The sequence below is a fragment of the Heterodontus francisci genome, chromosome 4 (assembly GCF_036365525.1).
Source record: "Heterodontus francisci isolate sHetFra1 chromosome 4, sHetFra1.hap1, whole genome shotgun sequence".
NCBI lineage: Eukaryota > Metazoa > Chordata > Chondrichthyes > Heterodontiformes > Heterodontidae > Heterodontus > Heterodontus francisci.
The window spans coordinates 50021234-50036265 of record NC_090374.1 but is presented as its reverse complement, the minus strand read 5'-3'; the positions used below and the strand labels follow the sequence as shown (position 1 = coordinate 50036265).

Here is a 15032-nt window from a genome sequence, read left to right as displayed (position 1 = left end):
TGGGATTTTACACAGTTATATTCAGCTAATCAATTTTGATGCATCATTGAGGTTGGATAAACCAACATTCAGTATGGCTAAATTTGTGGCACCTTCTCTTAGGAGGTGCTAGGTTTGAGCTCCATGACAGGATTGAGCTCATACTTTAGGCTGGCATCCCTGACATACTGATGGACTTTGGGTCAGATGTTAAACAGAGGTCCCATCTACCTGTTTCAGTGACTCAGGTTCCATGGCACTATTTGAAGACAAAAAAGGAATACTGATATTATAGCTAATATTCCTCCCTCAATTAGCACCACCAAAAAACAAGAGGGCAGTCATTCTGATGAAAGATCACTGACCTGAAATGTTAACTTTGATTCTCTCTCCACTGATGCTGCCAGACCTGCTGAGTATTTCCGGCACTTTTTGGTTTTATATTAAGGCAGTCATTTGATAGCTGTTTGGAAGTGTTTGCCTACATAGCAGTTATTGCACTTTGAGAACAAAAAATAAATTAATGGAGCAAAATATTTTGAGACATTCTGATCCAGCAAGGCATAATATAACCTATTCAGGCATATTAATTCGACATTTCAAAGGCTGCCAGGAGCAATTGAGATTAAAGGTTTATTTGTAAGCAGAGACTTTCTTTATATTACAAAGTTTCTTTATTGCATTGCTACTGAGAATGAGTTTTTGTAGGGACTCTTGATTTGAGAAGCTGTTTCATTGCCTAAGTGCAGCTGTGTATGGCTCGAGTGAAACAGTTAAAGGTCATGTGGTAATTATTGCTGCTTCAACTGTCCATAAGCACTGTTAATCAGAATCTTTAAAATAATTCATCTGATTGTGCCCAGGAAAAGATATGGAAAATAATAATTTCTTTTGAAGTTGTTTAGGTTGCAAACTCGCACTGCACATCTGCTTCAAAAATAGGTGGATGGTGCCATCTTGTGGTAATATTTACATTGTAACCATTTGCTTTTTTTTAAGAACTTGCGTCCTCCTCAAACCACTTTACAATCAAAAAATTACTTTTGAAACATAGAGTGGATATGCAGGCATTTACAGCAGCCAGTTTGTGCACAGAAGGGCCACATAAGAAGCAGATATGTCACCAGATAATCTGTTTCTGGTAGTATTAACTGAGGGAAGAATGTTCCTGAAGACACTAGGAGAACTCTCTCTGCTCCTCTTCCAATAGGAGCAGGGGGATCTTTTGCATCCAACTGAGAATAGATGACCTTGCATCATCATCTACATCCAGTACACCTACTAAACTGTAATACAACAATGAGTAAGAGAAAGTGATAGTCAATTGACACTTAAATTAGTTGTTTGAGTCACACTAGCAATTTAGATTTCAGTGTAGATAAATTTGGGCAAGTCTTTTTTTCAATCTGTTGAACTGTACATTATTTTTTTCAAGATGCCAATTATTCTATGCCAGCTTCTTATGCTTCCTGTAATTGAAGAACTGATGACCTTCCAGTCATCAAGTACATGTGTCATAAAGTGAATGACAATGTGCTGAACTGACCCACCCTTGTTCAGAGCAGTATTTGCTATGGGTGGAGTCTATATATTGGCTGTTAATATTTTGCTAAAGTAACAAGGCATATGTTTAAAATCTTATAACCATCTAAGAACAGTTTTTTTTTACACTCAATCACTTCCTTATTTTGCCTTTTCTCAATCTGATGACACAAATGGTTCACTGTCGAGTCGACTCTGCTTTATAGTATGATGCAAAAAAAGAAAACTTGCCCCTATCAGGTCAATGTGACTCCCCCTCATGCTGTCTGACTGCCTTCCAGGGAACAGTTTCGCGACTAAGAGATTTCCCCCCTCACATTTTTTTCTCTCCTATGGGAATTAACTTCACTGGGTTATTGTTCTGCTGTGCCAGGCATCCTCCTGGTTATAGTTTATATGTAACCTTGATGGTGTCCCATCAGCAGGCCATTCGAACTCTGGGCACATCAGATGTGCCTGATCATCCCATTCTCACGCATGGTTGAAATAGCGTTTACTGGATAGTGCTCGCACTCCAACTCTGGTCATTTTATCACCTGTTTAATGCAGGAGCACTGAGGTCAATTGTAGTGCCCCTTCCACTGTTGTGACTGAGACTATGTGGCCTTGTACTGGGTCAGCATAGCTCTGCTTACTCACTGGATAAACTTGCTGAGCACCTGGGGGAGCACTTTTAAACTTTAATCATTAATTTTTTAAAAAGTCAAAATGAGACTATAGGTTGAACGACCTCTTTCTGTGCTGTAAATGTCTGTGGCTCTACGAATAAAAAGTGTGCTTAGTACTTAAATTTTAGTAACTAGCAGTTGAAATGGTACAGGCGACGTAAAGGGAAAGATTGGAACCTTAAAATAACCCTTGTAAATAAAATAGTAAACATTGAGAAATGATGAAGCAGTTTAAAAAAAAAAAATTGAAATACTTCAATATTACAGTAGATGTATTTGTCTTTGGACCTATGTTTAAAAAAAAAAGTATCTTGCAGGGCATGTGTTATATCTGTATTTCGCACACAAGACCTTCACAGGTACAGTGTACTTTACGTCAGATGGTACAGATACAGCTTGTTGAACATGTACCAGGACTTGCCTTCATAAATCAGCTCCTGCCCTGCTCCCCCCTCTCAGCTGTGACATGCACTTTCCCAATCTCCTTGAATTGCAATCTAATTTCCGACACTGTGTACATAACTTCCCACATCACCCCCAGTGGGAAACATGTCAAAGACTAGAAGGTGATATTGAGAGGAATTGATTTCCTGTTGCATGAAGCAAGCCTATTAATTATTGCACACAGCAATTGTTAACATTGCAAATGTTAGATATTTCCAGCTGATCCTATTTAGTTGATGTATTTTGTGCCACTTGAACCGGAGGCATTTGGAATGCAGAGAAAAAAGGCACAATAATATAAAAGCAAAATACTGCAGATGCTGGAAATCTGAAATAAAAACAGTGTTGAAAGGTCACAGACCTGAAATGTTAACTCTGATTCTCTCTCCACAGATGCTGCCTGACGTGCTGAGTATTTTCAGCACTTAGTGTTTTTATTTTATATTAAAAAAAAAAGGCACAATGTTTTTCTGATGATCAGGTGACATGAATGGTGCACTTTGGCATGTTTGTGTCACTTGGTCATTTAGGAACATCAGGTTAGAGGGAGAAGTGGATTTGCTGATCAGCATAGCTACAAATGCAGAACCTAATAAGCATTTTCCCCCCATATTATAACAGTTAGAAGAGATGAGGACTCTACAACCATGCTGTCCAATTAAAAAAAAATCACATGACACAATTTTAGCTATATGCACTAATTTTAGTAGAACATGTCTTGGAGACAATTAGGAAAATTTACTTCACGCATTTATTTGCTTAACAAATAGCATCATTCAGTCACTAAGGAGATAAAGCACTCTGATTTTGAAAAATCACTCTGCTTTTCCACTTAGTGTATGTTTTGTTAGTAAAATACTAATGTAAAAGTGCACATGCATACTCTGTGCCAATGAGGATTCATCACCAACGATGGTGTCTATTACACATTTTTATTTACAAATCAGAAATCCAGTTCTTATCTGGATTCCCAATTTGTCACATGTGGTTGGATATCTTCTTCGGCCTCCTTGTCTCGAGAGACAATGGGTAAGCGCCTAGAGGTGGTCAGTGGTTCGTGAAGCAGCGCCTGGAGTGGCTATGAAGGCCAATTCTAGAGTGACAGACTCTTCCACAGGTGCTGCAGATAAAATTGGTTGTCGGGGCTGTTACACAGTTGGCTCTCTCCTTGCGCTTCTGTCTTTTTTCCTGCCAACTGCTAAGTCTCTTCGACTTGCCACGCTTTAGCCCAGCCTTTATGGTTGCCCACCAGCTCTGGCGATCGCTGGCAACTGACTCCCACGACTTGTGATCAGTGTCACAGGACTTCATGTCGTGTTTGCAGACGTCTTTAAAGCGGAGATATGGACGGCCTGTGGGTCTGATACCAGTGATGAGCTCGCTGTACAATGTGTCCTTGGGGATCCTGCCATCTTCCATGCGTCTCACATGGCCAAGACATCTCAGGCGCCACTGGCTTAGTAGGGTGTATATGCTGGGGATGTTGGCCGCCTCGAGGACTTCTGTGTTGGAAATAAGGTCTTGCCACCTGATGCCAAGGATTCTCCGGAGGCAGCGAAGATGGAATGAATTGAGACGTCGCTCTTGGCTGACGTACGTGGTCCAGGCCTCGCTGCCATAGAGCAAGGTACTGAGGACACAGGCTTGATACACTCGGACTTTTGTGTTCTGTGTCAGTGTGCCATTTTCCCACACACTCTTGGCCAGTCTGGGCATAGCAGAGGAAGCCTTTCCCATGCGCTTGTTGATTTCTGCATCTAGAGACAGGTTACTGGTGATAGTTGAGCCTAGGTAGGTGAACTCTTGAACCACTTCCAGAGTGTGGTCATATTTATGAATGGGGCATTTCTGACGTCCTGTCCCATGATGTTTCTTGAGGCTGATGGTTAGGCCAAATTCGGTGCAGGCAGCCGCAATCCTGTCGATGAGTCTCTGCAGACACACTTCAGTGTGAGATGTTAATGCAGCATCGTCAGCAAAGAGGAGTTCCCTGATGAGGACTTTCCGTACTTTGGTCTTCGCTATAAGACGGGCAAGGTTGAACAACCTACCACCTGATCTTGTGTGGAGGAAAATTCCTTCTTAAGACTTGAACGCATGTGAGAGCAGCAGGGAGAAGAAGATTCCACACAGTGTAGGTGCGAGAACACAGCCCTGTTTCACGCCACTCAGGATAGGAAAGGGGTCTGATGCGGCGCTGCTATGCTGAATTGTGCCTTTCATATTGTCATGGAATGAGGTGACGATACTTAGTAGCTTTGGTGGGCATCCAATCTTTTCTAGTAGTCTGAAGTGACCACGTCTGCTGACGAGGTCAAAGGCTTTGGTGAGATCTATGAAAGCAATGTAGAGGGGCATCTGTTGTTCGCGGCATTTCTCCTGTAGCTGACGAAGGGAGAACAGCATGGCAATGGTGGATCTCTCTGCTCGAAAGCCACACCGTGCCTCAGGGTAGACACGCTCAGCCAGCTTCTGGAGCCTGTTTAAAGCGACTCGAGTGAAGACTTTCCCCATAATGCTGAGCAGGGAGATTCCACGGTAGTTGTTGCAGTCACCGCAGTCACCCTTGTTCTTATAGAGGGTGATGATATTGGCGTCGTGCATGTCCTGTGGTATTGCCCCCTCGTCCCAGCACAGGCAAAGCAGTTCGTACAGTGCTGAAAGTATAGCAGGCTTGGCATTGTTGCTGATTTCAGGGGTAATGCCGTCCTTCCCAGGGGCTTTTCCGCTGGCTAGAGAATCAATGGCATCACTGAGTTCCAATTTTGTTGGCTGTACGTCCAGCTCATCCATGACTGGCAGAGACTGGGCTGCATTGAGGGCGGTTTCAGTGACATTTTCCCTGGAGTACAATTCTGGGTCGTGTTCCACCCAGCGGTCCATTTGCTTGCGTTGGAAAGTGATTGTGTCCCCTGATTTAGATTTGAGGGGGGCAATCTTGATGATTGGCCCAAAAGCTCTCTTAATGCCATCATACATTCCTCTGATATTTCCTGTGTCGGAGGCCAGCTGAATATGACTGCATAGCTGTTGCCAGTCGTCATTTGCGCAGCGCCTGGCTGTTCTTTGTGCAGCGCTTCTGGCTGCTTTGAGTGCTACGGATGTTAACTCGCTGGGGGTTTCTTGTAGTTCAGCAGTGCAATGCGCTTAGCGGCTATGACAGGTTCCAGCTCTTCAATGAGATTGAAACCAGTCTGCATTCCGCTTCACACGTTTGCCATAGGTGGTCATTGCTGAGTCATAGATGGCATCTCTGATGTGTGCCCACTTGGTCTCTACCTTGGGTAGGTGGATGCCGGTGGGAGGAGGTGGGTGGAAGGGGGTGTGGGGGAGGAGGGGTGTGGTGGGAAGGGGGAGCTGGGAGGGGGTCTGCAGGGGGTAGGAGAGTGTGGTGCAGGGGAAGGGGGTGCGAGGGGGGTGAGCTGTGAATGGGGGGGTGGGGTTGGATAACACTGCTCCAAAAGATGTGGATGTGATTGAAATTGAGGGTGAAAATGCAGAAGTTAATAAACTAAATTACTCCTCCAATTGTTCACCAGGGAAATGTAAAGAACATATTCTCATCATCTGGTAATCCAAGTAGGGCTAACAATTTCAGGATAATCAGCAACAACTTGCATTTATATAAGCACGTTTAACGTAGATAAACTTCCCAAGATGCTTCATAGTCTAATCAGACAAAAATTGACACTAAATCACTGCTAATACTGGAAGGTGTGATTCAAAGCTTTGTCAAGGAGGATGGTTTTAAAGTAAGTCTTACAAAGGTTTGAGAATTAGAGCTTAGCACCCAAATGGCTGAAGCCTTCCAGTGGTGGGGCAAAGGAATTGGGGGGTTGGGGGGCAGTGTACAGGAGACCAAAATTGGAAGAACGCAGAGTTCTTGGAAGGTTGTAGTGCTAGAGGAGTTTTTGCATGGTATTTGTGCATGTGGATAAGAATTTAAAATGAGAAGCTTTGGAGGATGTGAACCAATGTAGGTCAGTGAGCACAGGAGAGGTAGCTGAGCGGGACTTGGTGCAATTTAGAATGTGGATGGCAGAGTTTTGGATATGGCGAAGTTTGTGGAGGATGAAAGGCGTGACATCAGCCAGGAGAACGTTAGATAGTAGAATCTGAAGGTAACAAATGTTTGGATGGTGGTTTTGGCAGCATATGGATTGAGGCATGGGCAGAGACAGGAGGTGTTATGGAGGTGGAAGTATGCTGGGTCAAATAGGACAGCAAGGTTGTGATTACTTAGCTTCCATCTGAAATGATGGCTTGGAGGAGGATGGGATCGATGGTGAGGGAATTATAGGGGGGCTGAAGACGATGGCTTCATACTTCCCAACATTTATTTGGACAAAATTGTTGTTCACCCAGGAATATATATCGGAGAAGCAGATTTACTGCAGAGACAGTGGAGGGGTTGAGAGCGGAGGTGGCAAGGTAAAGCTGGATGTCACCAGTGTATGTGTAAAAGCTAATGTCAAGTCTTTGGATGATTGTAACTGAGGGGTAGCATGCAGATAAGGAACAGGAGTGGCCAAGGAGAGATCCTTGGATTGCAGATGTAAAAGTGCAGATGTTTACACCCATTGCTAGAGATGCTCTGGCTATGATTGGATACACGAGAGTGGAACCAAGTGAGGGCGTGCCAACTCAGATGAACAATGATGGAGGGGCAGTGGAGGAAAATGGTGTGCCTTTCTGTGTAAAAGCCAGCAGAGAGGTCAAGAAGGATGAGGAGGGATAGTGTACATGTACAGTGTACTTCAGGGCATTTCACTGTTGTGGTAAGAGAGATTGAAACTTGGGAAATATGCGTATGGATTTGGAGGCAACAATCCATTTAAGGACCGTGGAAAGGGAGATTAGAGATCGGGTGATAGTTTGCAAGGACAGCAGGGCTGATGATGGGTTTTTTGAGGATGAGGCTGATAGTTTTGAAAGGGAGGGGTTGCATGGGTTCAGGAAGGAAAGTTGGATGGTTAGCAGTTTAGTTGGAATAGAGTTGAAAAATCAGTATGTGGGTCTCGTGGACAAGATGCAGTTGGACATACAGGGAAATAGAAGAGAAACTAGAGGAAGTTGCAGCATCAGGCAGGGGGACAGCTTGGGGAAACATTAGATGGTGGGCAAGCGGAAGGAGGGGAATGTGGCAGATGCAGCTGAATGGATCACCTCAATCTTGGTGACGTAGAAATCCAAGGAGGGCGAAGGGGAAGACAGTTTTAAGGACATGGTTTATAGTCGCAGAAAGAAGCTGGATTAGCCTTGCATTCCAGGATACTCCTTACCCTATGGTTGAATTGCATGCTGGACAGGAGTGTAGACAACACAATAAGGTAAAGAGATTAAAATAGTGAATGCTTACTGTGCAGTGCTATTTGTTTAATGAATGTTTTTACATCGCACCTACCCTGACTACTTTCGTCATTTTGGAGACTGTGATTTTTGTAAATTATAGCCTTAATGTAGAGATAGGGTAGGAAAGATAAAAACTAAAAGGCCATAGCACGGAAACCTAAAATAAAGGTGACAGAGTGTTGATGTGGTAGAATCAGACTTATTACAATACTAGCATTTAATTAGTGTCTTATTATGTCAAAATATCTGACCTTCTCACAGTGAATTACTGTATGAAATACAATGACTTATATAGCCAGATGTGGTAGCAACCCTCCATAACCAGCAATGAGATTAATGACTGGGTTTTTTTTTGTGTGATAATGATAGAGGGAGGAGAGTTGGTGAGGACATCAGGAGAATTCCCTGCTCCTCTAAATTGTGACATGGGATCATTAAGATCTATTGGGACAGACAAGACCTCAGTTTAATGTCTTATCTAAAGGCTAGCACCTCTGGCTACTACTGAGCAGAATGTGATTTGGTGCTTAGAATTTCCAATCAGCTCTTAACCTGTGGTATGCCATTGCTAGAGGTGTCAAGTAGAGGCTTGATAATCCTCTCACTATAACATTAATTATCTTGTGCAGCTCTTTACATTTTGTCAGAGAGATCACTTGAGTAGTTAAGAGGAAATAAAGTAAAGCTTTTTGGGGTAAAAAAAAAATTGTTGAACCTGGGGGATGTACTAGCACCCTCCCCCTCCCACCTTTGCGGAGCTCTGCACTGTTTTGTTACTTTGTTGGATTGAGGGGATGCCTAATGTAACTCTGCTGTGCTTTCAAACTTCCCAGAAATTGTACCTTTCTGAAGGATCTTGCAGTAACTAATTTGTACTTGTAAACCAGGCACTTGTGTTTTTAACTGCTATTTTGTATGTGTGAATCTTTTGAAAAGCCATAGTCAGTTTCCAAAAAGGGGAAATTGTATGGGAAGGGAATGAAGAGGAAGAAAGCAAAACCTGGAAGAAAAAAATACTAATAAGGAAGGGAGGGGAATAAGAATGAAAGCCTGATGTTAAAAACTGTCTCCTCTTCAATTTCCACATTTCATTGAAAAATACTGCGGATGCTGGAAATCTGAAATAAAAACAAGAAATGCTGGAATCACTCAGCAGGTCTGGCAGCATCTGTGAAAAGAGAAGCAGAGTTAACGTTTCGGGTCAGTGACCCTTCATCGGAACTGACAAATATTAGAAAAGTCACAGGTTATAAGCAAGTGAGGTGGGGTGGGGCAAGAGATAACAAAGGAGGTCTAGATTGGACCAGGCCACATAGCTGACCAAAAGGTCATGGAGCAAAGGCAAACAATATGTTAATAGTGTGTTGAAAGACAAAGCATTAGTACAGATTAGGTGTAAATACACTGAATATTGAACAGCAGCAAGTGCAAACTTGAAAAAAAAACAGTGGGTAAGCAAACTGAACAAAGAAAGATGAAATGAAATAAATGCAAAAAAAAAAAGATTATTTAAAAAAAGGAAGAAAAAATAACTAAAAATGAAAGTAAAATGGGGAGCTGTCATGCTCTGAAATTATTGAACTCAATGTTCAGTCCGGCAGGCTGTAGTGTGCCTAATCGGTAAATGAGATGCTGTTCCTCGAGCTTGCGTTGATGTTCACTGGAACACTGCAGCAATCCCAGGACAGAGATGTGAGCATGAGAGCAGGGAGGAGTGTTGAAATGGCAAGCAACAGGAAGCTCAGGGTCCTGCTTGCGGACTGAGCGGAGATGTTCCGAAGAAGGGTCACTGACCCGAAACGTTAACTCTGCTTCTCTTTCCACAGATGCGGCCAGAATTTTTAGTTGGGTGGGAAGCCCCACCCACCGGTCGGAAAGTCAGTGGTGAGCCCACCTCCGCCAGGCCTGGAGAGCCAGGCCAGGATTTTTTGCTTTCCAGGCCCTTAATTGGTCTTGGGCGGGACTTTCACCTCCTTGAGGCAGGAAGTCACGCTTAATGATGTTGCCGGCCTGTCAGTGGACCGGCAGCAGTTAGTCCCAGCAGCACCACTGGGAGTGGTGGCCACTGCTGGGACTACACCCAGTCTTCAAAGGCAACGGGAAGTATGGCCCCAGAACTCAGGCAAGTTTTTAGGGCCTCGCCGGGGACAGTCGGCTGGGCCCCGGTGAGGCAAGGGATTTGGTTTGGGGGGCGAGGGGAGTGTTGTGCGTTAGGGCCCCTCGGAGAGCTGCCCCCATCAGGTGGCCACTCCCCCAGCCCGCAAAGGCGGCCGCCTGGTTTTAACAGGCAGGATTCCTGGGGCCTTTGCTGTCTGGCCGCCGAGGATAAAATATCCACGGCAGTGGGAGCAGGTCCTTAAGTGGCAGCTAATTGGCCACTTAAGGGCCTTGATGGGCCTGGAGCAGGCGGGCCATTTCTCACTGCCGCCGCGCTGTATAAAATTGCAGCGGATGTGGGAAGGGGTCAGGAATGGCCCCCCGCCTCCCACTCAATGTAACGCCACCCCTGCCACAAGCCTGCTCATTGGGGGCTGTAAAAATTCCGCCAAATGTGTTGACCTTGTAAGGGATTGTACCATTGACTTATGTGCTGGACTTAATTAGGCTGATGGATTCTTGCCTCTTCGTGTCTTTGTATGAACCATGAAGGAGGTAGTTTCAAGGGCATATCCGATAGCGACAGAAATAATGGCTTTCCACTATAACCAGAGCAATGTAGGACAGGAAATCTACACTACCAAGTGAACTTGATGGTGACCTAGACATCAGGAGTTATTGGCACCACGGTATTCTAGAAGTACATTGAATATGGATCTTGGGCGCATGCAACAGTTTGAATTGAACCATTCTTCAACAACCCTGAAAATCTGATTAATGGTCTGGGCTAGTAATGCCCTGATGGAATGTGGAATGAGGCCTGGACAACGTATGTCAGCCAAGAGCGACGTCTCCATTCATTCCATCTTCGCTGCCTCCGGAGAATACTTGGCATCAGGTGGCAGGACCATATCTCCAACACAGAAGTCCTCGAGGCGGCCAACATCCCCAGCTTATACACACTACTGAGTCAGCGGCGCTTGAGATGGCTTGGCCATGTGAGCCGCTTGGAAGATGGCAGGATCCCCAAAGACACATTGTACAGCGAGCTCGCCACTGGTATCAGACCCATCGGCCGTCCATGTCTCCGCTTTAAAGACGTCTGCAAACGCGACATGAAATCCTGTGACATTGATCACAAGTCGTGGGAGTTGGTTGCCAGTGATCGCCAGAGCTGGCGGGCAGCCATAAAGGCGGGGCTAAAGTGTGGCGAGTCGAAGAGACTTAGCAGTAGGCAGGAAAAAAGACAGAGGCACAAGGAGAGAGCCAACTGTGAAACAGCCCCAACAAACAAATTTTTCTGCAGCACCTGTGGAAGAGTCTGTCACTCTAGAATTGGCCTTTATAGCCACTCCAGGCGCTGCTCCACACACCACTGACCACCTCCAGGCGCTTCCCCATTGTCTCTCGAGATAAGGAGGCCAAAGAAGAAGGAAAAGGAATGTGGTAATAGTAGCCCAACTGGTAGCTCGTTCAGCTCCTGGATTGACTTTTATTTAAAAAGTGCTCATAGTAATTTCCAATTTTAAAATTATTATACAAGCAGCTCAGTGATGTATATCACTTCATTTAGCACACTGGCTTTTCAGTAATTTAAGGCCAATTCTGATCAGTTTTTATATAGCTATAAATTACATAACTAACTTGTTCTGAGCAAAATTGGACATTAATTTTGCTTCAATGTGCGGGTGAAAGAATTTGTATTACAGAAACTGGTATTATGTTCTTCCCTCCAATTTAAAAATAATACAGGGATGAGTATGAAAAAGTTACTTGTACACATTGAAAGTTATTTTACTTTGATTTTATTGCAGTCTGTACCTGTTCAAACTCGGAATAGCACCGCAAATCCAAGACTTGCTGGGAAAGGTGGATTTTACAGGTAGATGTGTTATTTGCCATTTCATTCTAGAAAGGCTTCTATGAAAAAGGAATCGATTCAGAAAATTTCCTTAAATGCAACATGTAGAGTTTGTTTGAACTGATAACTTTGCATTGTGAATATGTAACAGTATCTTTTCTCTTACAGAGGAAGAAATAAGTAATATGCGTAAGGAATTGGAGAAGTATGGTATTCAGATGCCTGCATTCAGTAAAATTGGTGGAATTCTGGCAAATGAACTTTCAGTTGATGAAGCTGCATGTACGTATGTGATTATTACAGGCTGTTGACAGCTTAAATAAAAATAAGTGTGCAATGAGTACGATACCAAATCTTGCATCTGAGGAATTATTAACTAGCTTGGTGCTTTCTGTAATGGAAATTAAGTTGTAATAAAATGCCTAATAATGTTTGGTATCTGCAAATTCAATTTATTCAGATAGGTTCGAGTTCATAATAAGGATTGACACCTTATCTTTAATGGTCTTCTCTTTTTACTGAAATGTTTAATTTTAAATGCTAGTGTTGTTTGCCTGTACGTTAAAGGCTACATTATCACATTTTATGTTCAATTCAGTTTCCCTTATTTCCTTCTCCAGTGCATGCTGCGGTAATTGCAATCAACGAAGCAATTTCTCGAGGGGCTGCAGAGGAGACCATAAAGGCTTTAATGAATCCAAATGCCATTTTAACTAATATAGAGAACAATTCAGCTCAGGATTACCAAGACAAATTATTTCAGGCCAAGCAAACAAAGCAAGAGAGTGCCAAAAGCAAGGTAGGATATCCTGTTCAATTATGTTTGTGTACATATAAAGCTGAGAACTCCAGCTTCTTGGAATCAGTGATTTCCAATAGTTGTAATTAGCTTTCCATTGTGAGGTTAGTGTAGTTTTGTTCCTGAATTCTTTGTATAAATGTTCATATTTTCTACCTATTTGCATGTAACTACAAAATGTACTTTCTTTAAAATTAATGATAAAGCGATTACATATCTTGACTGAATAGTTTGTAAATTTTAGTGTGTTGTGCTTTGGATTACTAGAATGCGCCCTGTTACATTTCCCGAACAGTCTGACTGCCAGTGAGGCAGTGAACAGATTTGAAGTCCTCCTGGACCAATGGAAATCAGAACATGAGAAACGTTAATGACGGGGAAAGATCATTGAACCCATCATGCCCACCTTTGGCAGATGTTAGATAACCTCCTGCCTTTCTACCACATCCCTTATCCTATTTTCCCCTCCAGAAGCACATCTTGTGACTGATCTTGTCTTGCCAATTTTAGTGAAAAGAGACGTGTACCATGTTAATTGTATATCAGTTGTATTTAATTATATGCATTAATTGGGGATTCACTTGAGCAGCTATAAAGAGATATTTACTGCAACTGTGCTGTGTTTAAGAGGTGTATGCTTGTAGTGTTTCACTCTCTTAATACATGTAAGACTGAGTAATGATTGACTCCAGTAGTATCCTTCACCAGCTGGCTTTCTGGAATATAGTATGGTAGCAGAGACTAGCCTATAGGTGAAGGTTGGGAACTAAAAGAAATTTCAGATCGAAGACTACAATCCTATATTAGCCATTGAGAGAAATGGCAGAAAGCAAGTGTAAATTGTCACGGTATAATTCCTCTCTGATGTTCTTAGAGTCTGGACCATATGATCAGTGGAAGAATGAAGTGGATATGCGGACACGGGTTATGTCCGGGGCGGCGCAGTGGTTAGCACCGCCGCCTCACAGCTCCAGGGACCTGGGTTCGATTCTGGGTACTGCCTGTGTGGAGTTTGCAAGTTCTCCCTGTGTCTGCGTGGGTTTTCCCCGGGTGCTCCGGTTTCCTCCCACAGCCAAAGACTTGCAGGTTGATAGGTAAATTGGCCATTGTAAATTGCCCCTAGTGTAGGTAGGTGGTAGGGAATATGGGATTACTGTAGGGTTAGTATAAATGGGTGGTTGTTGGTCGGCACAGACTCGGTGGGCCGAAGGGCCTGTTTCAGTGCTGTATCTCTAAAAAAGATTTTTAAAAAATAACGGGAACCAACTTATGGTCTTGATGTTTTTGCTTCCTGCCAGAAGTAAAATCAAAGTATGTTGTGAGCTGAATGCCTGTCAGTTGGATACTGATTAAGATTTGGATCTTCTATTGGAGTTCTTTGATGAAATTTACAAGAAAGATGATCTATTAAATGCCTATGAGGCATGGTCAGACTTTGATAGATTTCAGAAACAGGCGGGTTATTCAATGGAGGAATATATTATGGACTTTAACAAATTGTATAAGAGATTGAGGAAATTCAATTCAGAGATACCTAGTTTGGGGCTAGCATTTAAGTTGCTGGATTGTGCTAAGCTGTCACATATGTACAGACTTCTGGTTCTAACTGGTGTTTGGTTCTCTGAGAGAGCCTCCCTGTTGTATCAGATGTCTGCTGCCTTGAAATAAATTCCTGTGGAAACAAGTCATTTCCTGCAGCTTTGGTGGAACAATTGGGGGACATTCTGCAGGTACACAAAGAGTGGAGGACTTGATGATTCCCAGATTTCAAAATGGTCCAGATACTGGACACAGGCGTCAGTACAATGGAAGAGTTACAGATAGAGAATGAGATACAGAATGAGAATGAAAGCACCTTTAGCAGATATGGCTAAAACAGCAGAAGACTGAATTGGAACAGTAATAATAGGCAAATGAATCCCAGGAATGCCCAAAGAACAGTTAATAGGTATTTTTAGTGTGACTCAAAGTATTGTTATTGCGATGAACTTCGCAAAGCAGGGTGCGTAAAACAGCGCATGGCAGAGAATTCTGAGGTAGAAGATGAAGATAATGATGAATCTGAACAAATTGTACTAGTCACAAGGAGTTTTAGCCCTGAAATGAATGTGTTAGTTGGGGATGCGGTGGTGTAGTGGTAATGTCACTGCACTAGTAATCCAGATGCCTAGGCTAATGCTCTGGGGACATGGGTTCGAATCCTACCACAGCAGATGGTGAAATTTGAATTCAATTAATAAATCTAGAATTTAAAAACTAGTCTAATGTTGACCATGAAACCGTTGTCGAT

At 43.2% G+C, this 15032-nt stretch overlaps 1 protein-coding gene across 3 annotated transcripts in view; it reads left to right on the top strand.

The window, feature by feature from the left end:
• Nucleotides 1-15032, top strand: part of iqgap2 (IQ motif containing GTPase activating protein 2) — a 416923-nt gene that overhangs the window by 217123 nt on the left and 184768 nt on the right. For all 3 annotated transcript variants that reach the window (XM_068029497.1, XM_068029496.1, XM_068029498.1), the window contains 3 exons: nt 11897-11964; nt 12112-12225; nt 12564-12742. In XM_068029497.1, coding sequence (XP_067885598.1) covers nt 11897-11964; nt 12112-12225; nt 12564-12742 — 361 coding nt within the window. The remainder of the gene's footprint in view (nt 1-11896; nt 11965-12111; nt 12226-12563; nt 12743-15032) is intronic.